The sequence below is a fragment of the Lactuca saligna genome, chromosome 4 (genome assembly GCF_052625555.1).
Source record: "Lactuca saligna cultivar CGN05327 chromosome 4, ASM5262555v1, whole genome shotgun sequence".
In the NCBI taxonomy this organism is placed as follows: Eukaryota; Viridiplantae; Streptophyta; class Magnoliopsida; order Asterales; family Asteraceae; genus Lactuca; species Lactuca saligna.
The window spans coordinates 68,791,421-68,813,611 of record NC_136420.1 but is presented as its reverse complement, the minus strand read 5'-3'; the positions used below and the strand labels follow the sequence as shown (position 1 = coordinate 68,813,611).

Here is a 22,191-nt window from a genome sequence, read left to right as displayed (position 1 = left end):
GGAAGAGGAAACCAGATGCAACATCTGGTGTGGAGGGTTTAGGCAAGAAGCCCAAGGTAGATTCCCAAGGGAAGGGCTAGCAGGGCCGAGGCCATTGCAACAAGTGTGGTAGGTCGCTCAAGGGGACGTGCAAGGCAGGTAGTTCAGGCTAATTCAAGTGCGGACGAACTGGGCATGTCAGCAAGGATTGTACTACTACCAACACTACCACGACGATATCTAATCTAATTTGCTTGTAGTGCAATTAGAGGGGACACAAAGGATCCCAATGTTCGAGTTTAGCAACAGGAGGAGAGGTAGCGGCACCCGGTCATGCTACATTGAGGATTACTGATGGCCGTCAGGGACGGGCAGACGCACCAGTGGTGAAAAGAGAGCCTTCCAATTGACTGAAAAGGAGGCACGTGCAACACCCAACGACGTCATGGGTATGTATCTTCTCCTTATCTCTTTATTTATACTGATTATTGCTTATGTTTATGTGTTTTATTATAGGATCGTTCCTTGTGAACGGTATATCTGCTCTGTTATTGTTTGACTCGGGGGATACCTGATCTTTTGTATTGCTCACACTTAGCAAGCGATTTGTTGGAGCTTCCTGGGAGTTGGGATGTCCTCTTGATGTAAATACCACGAATGATAGGACGATACGAGTTGTGAGGGTTCATCGAGGATGTACACTGCAGTTGTTCGATGAGTAGTTTTCTGTGGATTTAGTCCTTATTCCCCTGCGAGGGAATAAGGTTATCGTAAGTATGGATTGGTTGAGCCCCAATGGGCCTGTTTGGTGATTCAGAGTTCGGACCCCAAGTGGGGGAGGTTTGGTGATTCTGGCCGAGAGGCCGCAGTGTGAACTGACTTTATGTTCAGTAGCGAGAGCTAGGCGTTACCTTTAGCATGGTTGCGCGGGTTATGTCGCCTATGTTATGGATACCCTAGATAAGGGTAAGGCGACAGTGGATGATGTATCGCTCGTACGGGAGTACCCGGACATATCCCCAGACGATTTTCCTAGGATACCTCCGGAAAGACCGGTAGAGTTGAGGATCGACCTAGTTCCTGGTGCGGCTCCGATAGCCAAGGCACCGTATCGGTTGGCTCCTCCCGAGATGTTGGAGTTGTCTACATAGCTGCAAGAGCTATTAGAAAAGGGATTTATCAGGCCGAATAGTTCGCCATGGGGAGCCCCGATCATGTTTGTGAAGAAAAAGGATGGTTCATATCGGATGTGTATAGATTACTGGGAGCTGAATAAGGTAATGGAGAATAACCATTATCCCCTTCCGAAGATTGATGACTTATTTGACCAACTTCAGGGTGCATCTTGGTTCTCCAAGACTGATCCGTGATTAGGTTATAACCAGATGCGATTAAGGGATGATGACGTATAGAAGACAACCTTTCAGACTTGCTATGGTCACTATGAGTTTGTGGTGATTTTGTTTGGGCTCACTAATGCTCCTACCATCTTCATGGAGCTCATGAACCAGGTGTGCAGACCAATGCTGGATCGATCTGTGATAGTCTTCATTGATGATATCTTGGTTTACTCCAAGACTCAGGACCAACACAAAAAGCACCTGAGAGAGGTGCTAGAGACATTTAGGAGGGAGAGACTTTTCGCAAAGTTCTCCAAGTGTGAGTTATGGTTGTGTGAGGTGCAGTTTCTGGGACACCTTGTCAACCAGAAGGGTATTCCGGTCAATCCGGCCAAGATAGAGGTTGTGATGCAGTGGGGGGTTCCGAGGTCTCCATCTGAGATTCAGATTTTTCTTGATCTAGCCGGTTAATATCAGAGATTCATCGAGGATTTCTCCAAGATCACTGTTCCTTTGATCCGAATGACCAAGAAGTTGGCGACATTCTGCTGGGGTCCTAAGCATCATGCAACCTTTGAGACTCTCAGACAACGGTTATGCGAGGCACCGATTATGACCTTGTCGGAGGGCGTCGATGATTTTGTTGTTTAATGTGACGCTTTGATCATGGGTATGGGCGCGGTGCTGATGCAGCGGGGTCACGTGATAGCTTACGCTTCGCGGCATTTGAAGCATCATGAGGCAAACTACCCGATGCATGATTTGGAGCTGGGGTTGTGGTTTGCGCCCTCAAGATTTGGTGACTTTACCTTTATGGGGTAGGTTGTAGCATTTAGATGTGCCACAAGAGCCTGAGGTATCTGATAGACCAGCTGAATCTGAACATGAGAAAGCGTCGGTGGTTAGATTTGGTGATGGACTACGACTGTGAGATCCCTTACCACCCCGGGAAGGCCAATGTAGTGGCCGATGTGCTCAGCTGTAAGGCGGTTGTAGCACCGATACGAGACATATGTTTGAGGATGACAACATTACTCTATTGCTAGAGTGGATATGGGAGTCGCGGGTTGAGGGTATGAAATAGGAGCACTAGAAGTGTCAGCAGATCATAGGCCAGGTGGACTCATTTTATTATGGCATCCGTGGGTTGTTAACCTTGCATCGGAGGGTATGGGTTCCTTACTGGGGAAGGGTGCGCCAGATTCTGATGGAGGAGGTCCACAAGTCTAGGTTCTCCATTCATCAAGGGGCGACGAATATGTATCGTGATCTTCGCCCTGATTATTGGTGGCCCAGCATGAAGCGGGACATATCATGGTATGTGGAGCAGTGCTTGACTTGCAGGAAGGTCAAGGTCGAGCACCAGCAACCTCACAGTAGGATGCAGCCGTTTACTCCCATGTGGAAATGGGAAGATGTCACTATGGATTTCATCACGAAGCTTCCCAGGACCGCACGTGGAGTAGATTCGATTTGGGTCATCGTGGATCAGTGGACCAAGAGTGCTCATTTCATCCCGATCCAAGAGAGCATATCAGCTATGAAGCTAGCCGAGGTCTATGTTCGCGAGGTGGTGGCACGTCATAGAGTGCTGGTTTCGGTGGTGTAACATCAAGATGTTCTCTTCACTTCCAGGTTTTGGAAGCGGTTTCATGACAATATGTGTACTCGTCTTCACTTCAGCACATCCTTTAACCCTCAGACTGATGGGTAGAGTGAGAGGACGATCCAGACTCTCGAGGATATGCTGCGCACATGTGTATTGGATTTCAATGGTAATTGGGATACTTATCTTCCATTAGTGGAATTTTTGTATAATAACAGTTATCACACCAACATAGATCGACCTCCCTATGAGATGCTCTATAGAGAAAGTGTAGGATCCCAATCTGTTGGGGCGTGGTCGGTTAGAGACTCATGGGGAGTACTGAGGCGGTACTTAAGACCATGGAGAAGATCTAACAGGCTCCAGACTACTCAAAGTCGACAGAAAAGCTATACCAACATGCGTCGTTTGGACCTAGAGTTCCAAATGGGAGATATGGTCCTCCTGAAGGTGTCACCTTGGAAAGGTGTCATCCAGTTCAGGAAGCGGGGCAAGTTGGGCCCCAGGTACATTGGTCCTTTTAGAGTTACGGATCGAGTGGGCCATGTGGCCTATCATTTGGATCTTCCATCAGAGCTCAGCCATATCCACAACACTTTTCATGTTTCCCATCTGCAACAGAGCTTGATGGATGACTCTATAGTTGTGACTTTAGAGCATAGCCAGGTGGACGACAACCTGAACTATATTGGGAGACCAATGTCGATTCAAGATCACAAGATAAAGACCTTGCAAAACAAGGTTGTATAGTTAATGAAGGTGCAATGTATGCACCGCAAGGGGTCAGAGTGCACTTGGGAACCCGAAGAGGAAATGAGTGAGCATTATCCAGAGTTATTTGAGGCAGCAGTCTTCGAGGACGAATTATGAGACAAGTGGGGGAGAATTGTAATGCCTGGTTTACAGTACTCAATTAATTTATAATTTATTCATATTTTCAGAGCAACTCGATGAGTTGGATGCCCCAAACTCATCGAGTAGAGATTTTCGGAACCCCATTATTTAAGTAATCTATTCAACAGTTGGGAGGCCTCAACTCGACGAGTAGATTGGTTGGGATGAAACCCTAATTTCTAGGTTTTTGCACCCTATTTAAAGGACTTAACATTTTCCCTCAGCCTCCCTGAAACCCTAAATCGTATTGTGAGCTCCTTGGTGCGAAACTTGAAGTTTTGAGTGGATTTTTATGTGCTTTTGTGCTTGGTGAAGGATTTGCAAGAACTAGAAGGTCATTGAGCTTGAGGGGAAGCACTAGATTTGGGATCTTGTCCATCTTTGGCAACTTTCTAATGTAAAAAGTCCCTAATTTGATTATTCATAGCTTAGATCTCTCTTAGTCTTTTTAATGAGTCTTTTTGACCCCATTGTTGGAAGCTTGATAACCTCCATAGTTCTGATGTTACAAACTCCCATTCTTAGTGTTATTTGGTCCTTAGATACATAAAAAGGGATTTAAACCAGTTCTTGTCCAAGAATGATTGATAGATTTGGTTATACTATGTTGTATGTGCGATACTTGTATGTATGCTTAGTAGTTGAGTGTGGGCGGGGGCCGTCTATCATACTTATCCAAGTGTGGGCGGGTGTGGATGGGGCCCATATATCATAGTTATCCGAGTGTGGGTAGGTCCCGTATCTCATATTCATCAGAGTGTAGGCGAGGCCCGTATCTCCTATTTAGCCGAGTGTGTGTGGGGCTCGTATCTCCTTGAGTGTGAACGTGGCATGTATCTCCTAGTAGCATGATTATGTATATGGTATGTGGTAGTTTTGGGAGACTCACTAAGCTTCTCGCTTACAATTTTCAGTTTTGGTTTTAGGTGATTCTAGTAGCAAGGGGAAGAGCTCGAGATGACTGCAATGCACACACCATTTTGTTTATTCGGGGATGTTTTTACTCTGATATATTGACATGAGTTTTTATGTGATACTCTGATTTGATACTATGACTGTTGTTTATGGATGAAATGATTTTATAGTTACGGCTACTTAAATAAATAAAAATGAAATTTTTGGTCATGATTTTAGGGATGTTACACACTGAGCTTGCTCCACCAGTATTTCATTCATATAGTTGACAACTCTGCTTTGTTTTGGTGTTAGTTGTATGGGGAAATGCCTCGTTATACCTTCTATTTTACAGAAGTTGTAAAAATAAGCCTTCTAGAACTCCATTCCATTTTCTTTTCAGAGTGACCTGACATGGTTCTTGGTCTATTTCTCAACCATCGTCTTCCAATCCTTGATCCACCTAAACACTTCATCTTCGTCCATTGTTTTCAGAAACTACACCTAGGTCATCCTGGAGTAATCATTATTAAAAGTCATAAATTATTGGCATCCACCATGAGACTTCACATACGAGGGACCCCATAAATCTGAGTGAACACACTCGAGAATCTCCTTGCTTGAGTGTTGAACCGAACTAAACTTCACCCTGCGTTATATCTGTTGAAAACAAGCTTCACCAGGTTTAGCCTTTCTAGTTGCATCTCCATAAAGCAACACCTTGTTGCTCATATGTCGTAACTTATGTTTCCATAACTTTCTTTCCTCATCATATTCATCCAAGTATTGAGATACAGTCACTGTTCCCCTAATCGTCCTACCTTCTAGGATACAAATTCCATGATTCATCTTGCCCTTCATAACTACAAGAGAATACCTAGAGACTCTTAAGCAGTCACCATTTCCAGAATAAATCAATCCATCCTTCACTAAAGTACCAAGAGAAATCAAATTCTTTCTAAGATCCATGACGAACCAGCAATCCAGTTTCATATGATTGTGCATTTTCATCTGCATAGTGACACTGCCTTTGATATTGCTCACCAAATCATCACCCATCTTGACTGTGCCATTCCACTCTTTGACGGTGTCAAACTAATCATGTGATAGGATGCTCCAGAGTCCAAGACCCAAGCATCAACATAACTAGATGTACCGACTGTCAAAAATTCATTATTTTCCCCTTCATTTGAATTTCTATGAACCACAACAACATTGTTGTTTCTTGTTCGAACACCATTATTCCCTTTCTTCAGAAATGGACAATCTCTTTTGAAGTGCCCCTTTTCCTTGCATTTATAACATTTGATGTTGGATTTAGATTCGAAACATGACTTCCCTTTGTTATCTACACCTCTCTCGGATGTTCTTCCTACATTTGCAAACAAACCAGAACTGGAAACTTCTTCTCCAACTAAATTTTTTTTTTCAGTTCCTTAGACAACACAGAATCATTCACATCATTCACTGTGATTGTTGTCTATTAGTGATTCTTATCCTACCACTTAAGAGGATAAGTGCTTGATCTTCATCTTCAATATTTACGCTCATGCCTTGTAAATCCCAAATGATCCTATTGAATTTATCCAAATGATCCTTCACTTTGGTGCTTTCCAACATCCTAAGAGAATACAAATGTTTCTTCTGATACAACCTATTCATTAGAGAGTTTTTCTGATACTTGTTACAAAACTTCTCTCAAAGCCCATATGCACTCATTTGATCCATGACCTCTATCCGTACTTCATTTGTCAAACTCAATAGAACAACGCTATGCATTCTTGCAAGAATATCCACCTTCTTGTCAGCCTCCAGTCCTTAGGCAGTGTCGTTTCACCTTCTAGTGTCAATGTACATCCTTGTTGAACTAGTAACTTTGTGGGTTAGATCTGCAAAATTTTGTGGGTTAGATTTGCAAAATTTTGTGATTTTTTCATTTTTTGTAGGTAAAAACTAAACTATAAAAAGTAGTTTGAACTTTTGATTTGAAGGGTCAAAAGTATAATATATATAAATATTGAAGAAGATGAAGGCCACAACCCAAATTTTATATTTTTAGGCACAATATGTATAAAATTTAATAGATATTTATACTTCTAAAAAAAAACGTTTTTGCGACAAAAAGATTATGAATGTGAATGATAATATCACACCTCAGACCTACATAAATTTCCACATATTTGTTTTAAATCTTTTATTTTTGTAGGTCAAAATACAATAGAAAATTATTCTTAGTGTGTAAATAGTCTTTGAATATTCCTAATGGAAAAGAAATAAATAAATAAAACGAGAAAGATATAATGAAGAATTCTTAAGAGTAACGATTTGATTAAGAGTGTTCATGAATTCGACAATTGCAATGTGGGTTCTCCAGTTGTGGTCTCAATTGCATGAGATGAGCACCTTGTTAATTGTTGTTGAATACATGTTTTAAGGAGATTATTATCAACGAAGATAATGATGGTAGAGTCAATGTTGATTGATGGTTAAAGGAGGAGAAGACATCATAAAAGGAAGTGAAAGGACAATGAGAGATTAGACATAGAAGAGTTTGTTCTTTTCAATGACATGACTAAAGGTGGAGGCTAAACATTAGGGTTGATGGGTAGGTCACGCTATCTCGTATGTCTTCAATTGTTGATTACATATTCTTGTTTATATGCTTGTCTCATGGTTTATCTTCGTTTCGTTTTTTTTAACAGAAAATTAATCTCATTCTAACTATCAATATCCATGTTTCAAGCGAAACTTAAACTCATGGTCTCTCAAATAAGGGTTACTCATTACCGCTAGGCCAAAGATCATTTGGTTATCCTTTTTTAGTTTTACTACTACATTTACTTACTCCCTCTTGCTTGGTTCGTATGCGGATTGTGCGGATTTTTAGATGTGTTTAAATCTAATTCGTTGTATACATCTTTATGTCTTTGCCCCTTTTACAGGTTTTAGGTTGCTTATGTTGGAAATATCTGTGATACAATGTTCTACTTCTTATGAAGACACGAGTCCCGATTGTCAACATTCAACTATCTCCTACCGTATGCCAATGAGATTCTCAATGTATGTTGTTATTGTAGTAAATACATATTTTAACTGACATGTAGGGTTTTTTTTTTCGAAATATGGATGTGTGGCCCCGTTAAAATTGCCAAAATTTACCTTTCGGCATTTGGGGAAAGGTAGAATATATCTATTTTCACATTGCACCTTACACCATCATTACTCTTCAAGAAACGGTCTTCTTTTTTTTCCTTACATTTTCCACTACTGTATTCGCTTTTCACAAACAATTAATCACAATAAATTATTTTGAACAATTTTGCCTCCTATTTAGATGAGTGAGAACGACCAATAAATTCAGCACCATCTCCATTGACTCAAAATCCCCATTTTCACACCGCACTCACTTCACTTTCTCTCAACAGTCAACACCCCTCCAACGACTCTTTTCAACAACCACCACCACCTCCTCGGCTTCTCCCCTGAAACCACCCCAGACCACCACCCAAAATGGCGTCCACTTCAATCTTCATATCAGAGTTTCGATCTTTTTCAAGTTTCACTTAACGCGTTGTGTCATCATTGATTAAACCACCGTATCACCACCCAATACTACCGGAAACCACCACCCTCATTTCTAGTCTCATATTGATCAAAGTCCCGATCTTTATCAATTTCTAAATAATGGGTTGTTTTGTCAGCACAAATAAAACTCCCCGATCTCCTGAATTCAACCGTCATTCATCAAAATCAAGCAGAGCTCCGCCACCGGTAGACGAAGAGACGGTGAAAGAAGTGCTTTCTGAAACTCCCAACCACAAGCATTTCTTCAAAATCGAAGATGAACCCAGAAAGAGTACACCCCGACGGAGCCTTCACAAGATCCAGGATCAACATCATAACAATCTTGACGATCTTAATCTCTCTGAGATCTGCAGTACGATGAGCGAGAATGTCTCAACCACCACATTTGAAGAAGAAAATGAGGTTATTCGCAGGAGAGTGACTGACAGATCTCCGGCTAAGCGAAGGAACCAGCAGCAGAATTCCGGTGAGCTACGAGCGATAAGAAATTCCCCGGTGAGAGGCAAACAACAGTCTCCCGGTCGTATCAGATCCGTAGGTGAAATAAACAACCGTGGTTCCGGGTTTGGTTCTAATGGCCGGCAACGGCCGGTGTCGGGAACTGGACAGGAGTCTCGATCAAGATCTCCGGCGAATCGTACGACGGTCAGAGGAGGAGGTGGTGGGGCTAGAAATGTAATAGGAAGGAGCCCGTCTAAGAGGAAGACAGAAAATTCTCCCGGTCGATTCAGGTCGGGTTTGCCGGAGAGGGTTCCGAAACCCGATTTAGGTTCGGGTATAGAGACAGAAGAGAGTAACTGGGTTCCACCAGACAGAAACGACGACGAATCATTTGAAAACCCCCTTGTGTCCTTAGAATGCTTTATATTTCTATAGAAATCGTTTAGTATTCGTGTTACATCCTCCGAATTTCATTTTCAAAAGTCATTATAGTGATAATTGACATAATTTGAATATTTATACTTTAATGTTTAGTTAAAAATGATTGTAAACCACGAAAACATCGATTGTAATGTGTTAGTATTAGGGTTAATGAGTATCAAATAAGAATCGGGTATTTATTGGATCCTATCGTACATTTCCAAAATGGATATTCTACAAAACATAAAGTCTATACATAATTACATATAGGGATAATGCACTTAAGACGGTTATTTTTTCCGGGGAAAAGTGGAGTCAGTTGGTTTTGGTGAGAAAATAACAAGGAATGTATCCATTTCACAAGCTTGATATATATCTTTGCAATTTGTTGAGATTATTTCCAGTTAATTATAATCACACTATACGTTTTTAAGACACTAGCTCACCAAATTCTGTAAACTAATTTTGGTTTTTTTAATAAATACACTAAGGCTATGTTTTGCGTATTAACTGAAAAACTAGTTGTTGGTTGATAACTGAAAAACTAGTTGTTAAATAAAAAACTAGCTGATAGTTAAAAAACTAGCTAAGAAAAAATAACGTTAGGTAAATAAGCTTGTTCTTAGCTAATTTTTTACTTACCAAACATAACAACTTACAAACTAAACTCGAAAAATAAGCTAGTTTTTCAACTAGTTGTGACGCGTCAAACACAGCTTACGATTTGTCAAACAAGTTTTTATATCCATTATATACTCTTTAAATGAGAAACATATGCATGATGAATTTTCTCATTGTTTCTTTAATTGAAACCGACCTAAAAGAGTAATATAGTTCTCATTTTGTACACGTTATCCTTATTTTTTTCTTGTAAAATAAGTCATTGAACTTGTTGTTTTTGTACACATTCAATCCTTATTACCGGTTACTACAGATTTAGTTCTCAATTTATACACATTTAGTATTCAATGTTTTTTTTTTTGTAAAATAAGTCTTTGTTGTTTTTATATATATTCAATCCTTATAATCAGGTTGTTCATGTTTTGTTCACGTAACATCTTACATAGAACAATCATTAATAATGTGTTCTCATATTAGGCTCGTATGGGCAGTGGAATCATGTGCCCTTAATAACATTGTACATTTGATATTAGTAACTGTTATAATAAAATGCCAAGTATATTTAATACCAATATCAATATCATTCAATATTAATATCAACTATATTACATCAGATAAAAAATACTAAATTTAATTTCATTACAGAATATTACAACTTATTTTAACCATATCATTAAATAAATTATTCTTCAGCTCATTCACTTCTTTCTTGAGACATGAAACATCATCTTTAAGAGTTGCATGCTTATCTTCAAAATTCGGGATTAATTTGACATGTTCTTCATCCACATATTGCCAACATTTGTACTTTTTACGTGTTTATTCGGTAACAGAAAACAATTTTTAAGCATGTAAGAAAGATAATCAATTTAAAAAGAACAAGAAACTCATTTGCTAAAAAATGGTTAAGATCAACATACCAAGGAATTAAGGAAGTATCTAAACTTTTTTACAGGGTGCTATTTTGTCTGGGAGAAAATTAAGGCACTGACATTATTTGACCACCGAACCGAAAACTCATTTCTCGGAGAAAACTATGACACCAACATTATTTAACCAATTCGTAAATTAGGTTACTGATATAAGTACAGACGGGCGATCATCGGAACTAAATTTATACATAAACAAAAAGGACTTCTTTTGCAAAAATAATAAAAAAAAAATAAACAAATAACATTAAGGAGTAAATATGTAAAACTGAGAACTTAACATGTAGTAACCGGTCATAAGAACTAAATGTGTTCAAAACAACAAGTTCAAACACTTATTTTATAAGAAAAAACATATAAGAACTAAACATTTACAAAATGAGAACTATATTACCCTTTTAAGTCATTTTCTCTTTCTTCAAATGATACCTTCAAGTATGGTAAAACATAAGACTCCATGATTAGGCTAGCAGAAGTGTAGGATACCGGGGAGGGCATTTTCCAACATGGCAACCTTCCAGCTTACCGTTGCAACCACCGGAGTGTATTAACACAAGGAGAGAGTGAGAGAGAGAGAGCGAGAGAGAGTGTGTGAGTGAGTGACTGAGTGAGAGAGGCGTGCTTGTGCGGGGGGGGGGGGGGGGGCATCAACCACCGTACTCCCATCTACTCCTCACTACTTCGATGTATACCCGGGGTGGTGTTCGCGTGCACCACGCCCCCTCCTTTGACGCCACTCCGAACAACCTTGTACTTATGTACTTACATTTTCAAAAGAATCTATTTAATATTACATAAAGTTTAGAAAGGTTCTCATATTTTTGATAAATTCTTTGTTTATTGCATCAACTTTCAAGTGATAAATATAACATGATCGAATCATTATATATATATATATATATATATATATATATATATATATATATATATATATATATATATATATATTATAATATGGATTATATATATTATGTGGATGTAGGAATGAATGTTGATCAATTATTTTAGTTATTTAAAGAAAGTAATCTAGTTATATTATTACATTAATTAAAATTAAAAAACGCCTTGTAATTGAATGAAAGGGTATTATGGAACATTTGATTACCTTCAAAGTAGGAAATAACGACTTAATTTGTTAACAGATTCCATTATCCCTAATTTCTAGCACACATTAATCCAATTGCAATTTTAACTTTTATCAAATTTTGATTTTATTCATTTATTTTTTAAGAATGATATCTTATCTATTCTTTAAGAATTTGACTCATTTATTGTTTAAGCATGATAAAAAATGATAGGAAATCGATAAAAAAAAAAAAAAAAAAAAAAAAAAACGCAAACAAATATTCATTATCGCAAACAACAATACTTGTTTTGAATGAATTACAACAGAAACGGAAAATATGAATACATTCTTAAAAAATAAAACTAAATGTCTCTCATTCTCTAATAAATGTCAACCATTTTAAAGAACATGATCTATGCAAATCTTGATAGTACAAAACACATAAGATTTTGAGAATACATTCGGCCAGTTTCTCCTTAAATAAAGAATGTTCTTATGTTTGTAAGATGGACCTTCTATTCGTAAAGAATGTTGGTTTTGTAAGATGAAACATTGATATTCTGAAAGAATGTTGCTGTTTTTGTAAGATGGTCGTTGATATTCTTAAAGAATGTTGTTGCTTTTGTAAGGTGGACCCTAAAATTTTGAAAAAAAAATGTAAAAAAAATATTACAAACTTTTATCCCCTGTTCGTAACCTGCAAAAGAATAAGAGGAATTCTGTAAGATTTACTTCCATATTATAATGAATTGCTATATTCGTTAATGTCATTAGATAAAGTCTCATCACTATAGAATTAGGCATCATATGTACCATGATATCTATTCCTTGCTGAAAGACCCCAACTTTCGTATTTTTGAAAGACCCAAACTTTCATATTTCACATTATCATTACTTGAAAACATGTTATTTGCATATTCATAAAAGCAATATTTTACATTGATATAAAGGATTTACAAACTATTGGATAAAATCTTCTATTACAAAGTGTTATATATATATATATATATATATATATATATATATATATATATATATATTACATAACTACCCAGGATATTGTAATTTATACAAACATAAAAAGTAGTACAAAAGTACTATTACAAACTATTCTACATCTTTCAATAGTATGTAAACATACCAGTTATTTATCACCTGCAATTGTTAAACATTGATAGGGTAAGTGGTGACGCTTAGTGAGTTCAAAAATAGATACAATATAATGTTATGCCATATATATACTTCAATGTGGCAAAAGCAAAGAGGAACAACAAGATGTATATGAGATCATGTGACAAGCGTTCATATCAATCAAAGACATTATTCAAAGATATTCTTTTCAATTCTTGATATACATCAATAAAGCTTTGGCCCAAATGGCATAGAAGACATGGAATTTCTGATTAGCATCTTGTTAGATTTCAAGCTTATAGTCATGTCTAACCATTTGCCAATGCCATAGAATAGAAGTCATTCCCTTACGGAGACATGCTCTACATGGCTACTGATCACATGGTCAAAGGTATTACAATTGCTATAAACATAGCGAATAACACGAGAAATAACTCAGAGTAATAATATTGAAAAGCACATAGCACATATAACACATAACATACAATTGTTCCTATATATTGAACTCACCTTAAGTTAACCGGGGGTTAACATAGTAATTTGGACAGCACTTCGGCTTTAAATATGTCTTTCTATGTTGAAAACCGAGAGCTTGATTGAAAATCGGGCTCTGCGAAGGTAGGGCTTCAAAACCGAAAAGATAAAATTTCCGGGATTCTCGGGGGTCTCGGGACGTGTTTCGGGAGCTAAAATTGATATCGGGGCTTCGGGGAAAGTCAAAATGAAGAAAATATGGAAAGAGGGGCTAAAAGTGGCAAATTTCCAAAGTTAGTCGGAAGATCTCGCAGGTCCTCTTTATATAGGCCCGAGGTTCGGATTTGGCTAAGCAGCGAAGGGCAGGTGGCGAGAAGGGGAGGCTCGGATGCGAGGGTTGGATACGAAGCTGGTAGGCGAGGTGTGTCTCACTCCTGATGGACCTCGGCTTCGGCGAATCAGAGAAGAACACACGTCAGTCTCGGAAGCAAGCAGTGAAGTAGCTCGGTCTGGGCCACGTCTCCGCTGACGCACCTGCTTCGTGCGAGGTGACGTGGCCGGTACTATTCATGCGAAAATTTTTGATTTTCGGGCCCCGAACATCTAAAATCCATAACTTTCGCATACGAGCTCCATTTTTGACGTTCTTTATATGCACGCATAGCTAAAATTACGCTCTACAACTTTCGTTTAGACTTCGTCGGCTAATTTTGAATTTATTTTTAATATTATTATTTTTAACAGACCGGGACTGGAAAATCCGTTAAAAATTCATAACTTCTTCATCCGACATCCGTTTTCGTCAGACTTTTTACCGTTGTACTACATATGACGAGGCCTTAGATTCTCGTTTAGGATGTATCGGTAAAATATCGCTTGATCTAAAATTCGAGTTTTTAGCTGTCTACTGCTAATTTGAAACTTCGAAAAATCATAACTTCCTCATACGAAGTCAGATTTTGGCATTCTTTTTATCGAATTTCTCGGTTTAACGAATACTAAAACTTTCATTTAGATTACTAAGGACAAAAAGTATCTTATCAAAAACTCACTTTTTACGTTATTCGGCGCCGTGCCGGTTTTGTCGCAGATCTTCGGTTGGTCATAACTTCTTCGTTATAACTCGGATTTTGACGAGGTTTTCGCCTACAAGTTTCTAACGAGATTCTTTACATTTAAAATTTCATATTTTCGCTAAATTTCACTATTTGGATTTTAATTGGAATCTCATAAGACTTCCAATATTTTTCTCAGTGATTCTAAACATAGGTTTACTTTATTTCTAGTAAAAACCATCTGTTAGAACTCAACACTCAATTTTACATAGTATTTCACAATTTTATTCATTAAAAAACACGATTTCAAAACATGTATGTTACAAATACCTCCTCCTTTTGAGGATTTCGTCCCCGAAATTACATCGATTAAAATAAATGGGGATATTTTGCTTTTATCTCATTCTTATTCTCCCAAGTATAGTTTGGGCCACGATGGTGTTTCCACTTGACAAGCACCAATTCTACTTCTTTATTGCGTAGCTTAGCTGTTCTTTCATTCACGATTTCTTCAGGCTCTTCTACATATCTTAACTTATTATCCAATTTCACTTCGGATATTGGAACTGTCTCATCGTAGATGTTCAAGCATTTGCGCAGATAACTTACATGAAACACATCATGAATACCTACCAAATCTTCAGGCAATTCTAAGCGGTATGATTGCTGTCCAATTCTCTGGATGATTTTAAAAGGACCAACAAATCTAGGACTCAACTTTCCTTTCTTCCCAAATCGCATAAGGCCTTTCCATGGGGATACCTTCAGCATCACGAAATCACCCACTTGGAATTCTATAGGTCGTCTTCTTTTTTCCGTATAGGACTTCTGTCGATCCTGGCCACTTTCATTCTTTCTCGTACGATTTGAATCTTGTCGGTGGTGTCTTGAATCATTTCAGGGCCTCCAAGGATCTTCTGTCCTACATCACGCCAACATAACAACGTACGAAATTTGCGACCATATAATGCTTCAAATAGTGGTATTTTGATTGAAGTGTGGTAACTGTTATTATACGAAAATTCGACAAGTGGTAAGTATTTATCCCAGTTACCACCGAACTCCAAAACACATGCACGAAGCATATCTTCTACTGTCTGGATTGTTCTCTCCGCCTGACCATCTATCTGAGGATGATAAGCGGTGTTGAGAGCAACCCGAGATCCCAATTCGCGTTGCATACTTGCCCAAAAGTGAGAAGTGAAGCGAGTATCGCGATCGCAAATGATCTTTAGTGGCACACCATGTCTTGCAACAATTTCATCCAAGTATATTTGTGCGTATTTCTCCATTGGAGCCGTTTCACGCATGGCGAGAGTCTGTCGAATAACACCGGCAAGTTTACCTAAAAGTCGCTCCTCACGAGGAGATACTGGAGTATTCACTTCCTCGGGTTGAGGATCTCCACCAACATCAGGGGTATGGCTACTTACTTGTTCAACCATTGATCTGAAATACGGAGTAAGATAGTATTTTAGAATATTAAGGTTTAATATTACCTAATACTTTTCCTTATATATTTCCTATGGTTTGTATCCCTATACTTACAATGATTAAGTTCATATATTGAACTTCCTAGAGTTTAAGTCTAAATACCAATCCGTGGAATTTAGTTCGCTTAAACAACTGCTCTGATATCATGGTTGAAAGACCCCAACTTTCGTATTTTTGAAAGACCCAAACTTTCATATTTCACATTATCATTACTCCAAAACATGCTATTTGCATATTCATAAAAGCAATATTTTACATTGATATAAAGGATTTACAAACTATTGGATACAAACCTTCTATTACAAAGTGTTATATATATATATATATATATATATATATATATATATATATATATATATATATATATATATATATATATATATATATTACATAACTACCCAGGATATTGTAATTTATACAAACATGAAAAGTAGTACAAAAGTACTATTACAAACTATTCGACATCTTTCAATAGTATGTAAACATACTAGTTATTTATCACCTGCAATTGTTAAACATTGATAGGGTAAGCGGTGACGCTTAGTGAGTTCAAAAATAGATACAATATAATGTTATGCCATATATATACTTCAATGTGGCAAAAGCAAAGAGGAACAACAAGATGTATATGAGATCATGTGACAAGCGTTCATATCAATCAAAGACATTATTCAAAGATATTCTTTTCAATTCTTGATATACATCAATAAATCTTTGGCCCAAATGGCATAGAAGACATGGAATTTCTGATTAGCATCTTGTTAGATTTTAAGCTTATAGTCATGTCTAACCATTTGCCAATGCCATAGAACAGAATTCATTCTCTTACGGAGACATGCTCTACATGGCTAGAGGCTACGTACCAGTACCAATGTGAATCTAAGTCCTTTCACTGATCACATGGTCAAAGGTATTACAATTGCTATAAACATAGCGAATAACACGAGAAAATAACTCAGAATAATAATACTGAAAAACACATAGCACATATAACACATAACATACAATTGTTCCTATATATTGAACTCACCTTAAGTTAACTGGGGGTTAAAATAGTAATTTAGACAGCACTTCGGCTTTAAATATGTCTTTCTATGTTGAAAACCGGGAGCTTGATTGAAAACCGGGCTCTGCGAAGGTAGGGCTTCAAAACCGAAAAGATAAAATTTCCGGGCTTCTCAGGGGTCTCGGGACGTGTTTCGGGTGCTAAAATTGATATCGGGGCTTCGGGGAAAGTCAAAATGAAGAAAATATGGAAAGAGGGGCTAAAAGTGGCAAATTTCCAAAGTTAGTCGGAAGATCTCACAGTTCCTCTTTATATAGGGCCAAGGTTCGGAGTTGGCTAAGCAGCAAAGGGTTCGGTGGCAGCAGCAGCGAGGGGCAGGTGGCGAGAAGGGGAGGCTCGGATACGAAGCTGGTAGGCGAGGCGTGTCTCGCTCCTGCTGGACCTCGGCTTCGGCGAATCAGAGAAGAAGACGCGTCAGTCTCGGAAGCAAGCAGCGAAGCAGCTTGGTCTGGGCCACGTCTCCGGTGACGCACCTGCTTCGTGCGAGGTGACGTGGCCGGTACTATTCATGCGAAATTTTTCGATTTTCGGGCCCCGAACTTCTAAAATCCATAACTTTCGCATACGAGCTCCATTTTTGACGTTCTTTATATGTACGCGTAGCTAATATTACGTTCTACAACTTTCGTTTAGACTTCATCGGCTAATTTTGAATTTATTTTTAATATTATTATTTTTAACAGACCGGGACTGGAAAATCCGTTAAAAATTCATAACTTCTTCATCCGACATCCGTTTTCGTCAGACTTTTTACCGTTGTACTACATATGACGAGACCTTAGATTCTCGTTTGGGATGTATCGGTAAAATATCGCTCGATCTAAAATTCGAGTTTTTAGCTGTCTACTGCTAAGTTGAAACTTCGAAAAATCATAACTTCCTCATACGAAGTCAGATTTTCGCGTTCTTTTTATCGAATTTCTCGGTTTAAAGAATACTACAACTTTCATTTAGATTACTAAGGCTAAAAAGTAGTTTATCAAAAACTCACTTTTTACGTCATTCGGCGTCGTGCCGGTTTTGTCGCGGATCTTCGGTTGGTTATAACTTCTTCGTTATAACTCGGATTTTGACGAGGTTTTCGCCTACAAGTTTCTACCGAGATTGTCTACAACATCAAATAATAAAATTTTACTTATTTAAAATTTCATATTTTCGCTAAATTTCACTATTTTGGCTTTTAATTGGAATCTTATAAGACTTTCAATATTTTTCTGAGTGATTCTAAACATAGTTTTACTTTATTTCTAGTAAAAACCATCTGTTAGAACTCAACACTCAATTTTACATAATATTTTACAATTTTATTCATTAAAAAACACGATTTCAAAACCTGTATGTTGCAAAAGAAACAATTGATGGAGAATGTGAACACATTTGACAAGCAAAAGAAACAATATATGGAAAATGTGAACACATTTGACAAGCAAAAGAAACAATATATGGAGAATGTGAACACATTTGAAGATCACATGTAAACACATGCGTCATTAATTCCAACAATCAAGTTTAATATTCAATCCATATAGATGATAAATATTAAAAAAAAAATATCAGTGCATCAAAGAAAGAGATACCTCATATGCACTTTTATCGTTCTTTCAAGGTGGTTGTGATCGTTAATCTAAAACCAAGGAAGGTTAAATATTAACAATCCAATTCACAATAGACACACACACAAAACACCAAGAGGGAGGGTTTTACCTTACTTGCTATTAAAAAATATACCCATGATAATATATTGTAATTTGTAAACATTATAGAGTTTGAGTGGTGTCTATGGTGACACAACTTTACAAGATTAATACTAACCGTTAGTATTTATGTTTATAAATTTACACATGTGCATCTTCTTTTAATATTCATGCATTCTTAAAACTAATATGGGGAGTAGAGGATGAACAGTTAACTATATTACATTCAAACTCATAAAAAGAATGCAATTGATAAAAAGATTTCTTAGTTTATTAAATTTTATGAAATATCCATGGAGTCTTTTAAAATTGCGTACAAAAATAGAATTCTTTAAAATTATTAAATGAAAAGACTTACATTTCACCGTTTATTGAAGCTTTTTGGGATTGTGATCGTGAGGAAACTATAGATCATCATGGCTATCATCCATGACTCCATGAGTAATGTTGGCGAATTTAGAGAAATAGAGGGAGAATGTGGAAAGAGTCTTGGAGAGGGTTAAGGGTTTACGAAAAAAATTAAGAGATGCAAACTAAATGATTTCCATTAATTTGCCTAAATTAACGGTATTAATAATTTAATTATCTAATTTCCAAATATAATTTATCACAAGATTACAATTTTACCCTTATTTAGGTTTTTGAATTGATAGGTTCATATTGATCCTACATCCACACAATAATTGTTCACTCAAATTTAAACTTATATATATATATATATATATATATATATATATATATATATATATATATATATATATATATATAGGGTTATGTTATTTTATTTTTAGTAATTATTGTGTGCCAAAATACACAGATCTGGACCATTGGATGGAATATAATCAAAGGTCACGATCTGAGGGTCTATGATAATAGAATAGGATAACATGTACCATATAATCACACAAATTTGAGCATAAGGGTGTTCTAGTCAATTAACCTATATTAAAAAAGGAAATTTTCGGATTTTTAGGGATAATTAATTCCTTTATTTTTAAAAATCTAAATATTTTAAATTAATTTAAAATTAAAAATCCAATTTTTATTCTGTCAGAATGATAGAATTTTAACCATAAAGTAGTAAACATATTTTTCGATTTTATTCTGTCAGAATGACAGAATGTCAACCATATACTAGTAAATATATTCTGAAAGAATACACAAAATCGATTCTTGAACTTATAATATACCAAATAATTACATTGTACGATTGTGATTCATTGAATTATAACAAACATTCTGAAAGAATAACAAGTATACTTCTTAAAAAATAACAACATTCTAGATGTCTTTGTGTATGTTTGACCTCTAAGCCAATTCAAAATATGCTAACATTCTATGAGATTGATATTTTGTGACATTGACATTCTGTCAGAATTGTATTGCATAAGAATGATTTTATACAAGGAGTCTTTCCCATCAGGTCTTCAAGCCATTCTTCAAGTCATTTCTATCACAAATTCATTGCCAAATACTTTGTAGTGATACACTTGTAACAACTACACATTAAACAGATAATTAATTAACTACAAATTCTATCAGAATAAAGTAATAATATTCTTATATAATAAACTATTCTTTCAGAATGGAAATATTATAAAAAGGTAATAGTGTATCTTTCATCATCTGTAGCAATTGAAGCTTGATTAGAATATATAGAATATTCAACACAAAACATAAAACATAAGTAAAAGTAGTTAGAATAACTAGTATACAACATACATTAGAATAAGTAGAATAATTTGAAGTTAACATTTTATTAAACCACCATGCATAGAATAAATAAACGTAAACCCTAATGCTTAAAATATTTAAGGTATACACAACTTACAATATCTAGAATAAGTCAAAAGAAATCATTATCACATAAGAATATGTAGAATGTCTAAGGAAGAATGATGCAATGTTGGCATTATGTCGAACACCTGGTGGGTGGAAGTGACACTTTCACATTACACATAGCAAATTAACATGTCAAGATCAACATCAGATTCAACAACAAGGTAAACATCATGTGCAATTTCAGATAGCAATTAGATTCAAGGTTCAAAATCAGAAATCAATTTCAAAACTAATCAATCGATACATACTCAATCAGAATCATAAATTAATTTTGACTCAAAGTGAATAAGTCTCGATTCTTCAAAGATGAAACTTCCAACGAATCAGAAATTAAGGTAGAAGAAATCGATTAAGTTGAATAAGAAATAGAGGAAATATAACTAATCTTTTGGCGTCTTGAGAAATAGAATTCGTTTGAACTCGTTGCTACTGGTGCTGGTATTTTGATTATCATTCACTCCCTCAGTCTTGTAACATTTGTTGGTTGTAGCAGGGTTATGGTCGACATGTTCATCAAAACTCAACTGATGCGGCCGAAGGTAAATGGAAGGGGGAGGATACGATTTTGTGGTTGCCGATGGATGAGGCAATAGGGAGGAGGCATAAGTAGAATACGTATGATATGAGAAATTAGGGTTTAATAGTTGGTCAAAGAGATTTTTATGGTAATTTCCATGAATTAAGAGATTTTATTTTAATTATCATGCTAAAGTTACATAATTACCCTTATTATAATTTTTAGTTATTTAATTATTCTTAAATTCCTATTGGTGCATTCATGCACACAATAGTTGCTAGAAACATTTGAACCTAGCTTTATATATATATATATATATATATATATATATATATATATATATATATATATATATATATATATATATATATATAGTCAAGATCAAATAAGAAGGAAATTTTTTGTAGGAAGGTAAGTTTTTCTACTTACTTTTTTCGCGAACAAACAAAATGAATCATTAGATGATTCATTTGAAAGATGATTCACAATAAAAAATTCTCAAAAAAACATCTCGATGATTCATTTATATAATGATTTTGTTGTTATTCACAAATATTGTCATAAAAGTGGATTTTTTCTTAATTTATTTAAAAATGAATCATATAGATGTTTTTTTGAGAATTTTTTCTTGTGAATCATCTTACAAATAAATCATCTAGTGATTCATTTTTTTGTTCGTTAAAAAAATATGTAGAAAAAAAATTTCTTACCTTCCTACAAAAAAAAATTTCTTACCGGAGATATATATATATATATATATATATATATATATATATATATATATATATATATATATATATATATATATATATATATATATTCTAAAAATCTTATAAATCCAAGTTTTTATATATAATGTATTCAAAACTTTACGAAACTTAAATATGAGTTGATGAAAGTATTATTTAGAAATGTTGAAAAATCAAAAAGATGGCAAGTCAAATCACTTTTCCTTCATAATAAATTTCAACATATTTTGTTCAAAAAAATTTGATATCTTGACTGCGACATTTCATGCAAAGTTGGTGACCACTTTCAACGTTGCATTCCGAAATGAACTCATCAATCAAAGAAAGTTTTGTCGATCAAAAAAAAATCAAAGAAAGTTTTGGTCAAAATATAATGAGTGAATATGAAGATATA

The 22,191-nt window shown here is 35.9% G+C and overlaps 1 protein-coding gene across 1 annotated transcript; it reads left to right on the top strand.

The window, feature by feature from the left end:
- Positions 1 to 8,036: 8,036 nt before the first annotated feature.
- LOC145042088 (uncharacterized) lies at positions 8,037 to 9,280 on the top strand. Its single transcript, XM_078990450.1, has one exon. The coding sequence runs from the start codon at positions 8,398 to 8,400 to the stop codon at positions 9,172 to 9,174; it is 777 nt and encodes a 258-aa protein (XP_078846576.1). The 5' UTR covers positions 8,037 to 8,397; the 3' UTR covers positions 9,175 to 9,280.
- Positions 9,281 to 22,191: the final 12,911 nt, after the last annotated feature.

What these genes read in the sequence shown, in the direction of transcription:
- LOC145042088 (XM_078990450.1), top strand. Translation starts at nt 8,398, where the DNA reads ATGGGTTGTTTTGTCAGCACAAATAAAACTCCCCGATCTCCTGAATTC.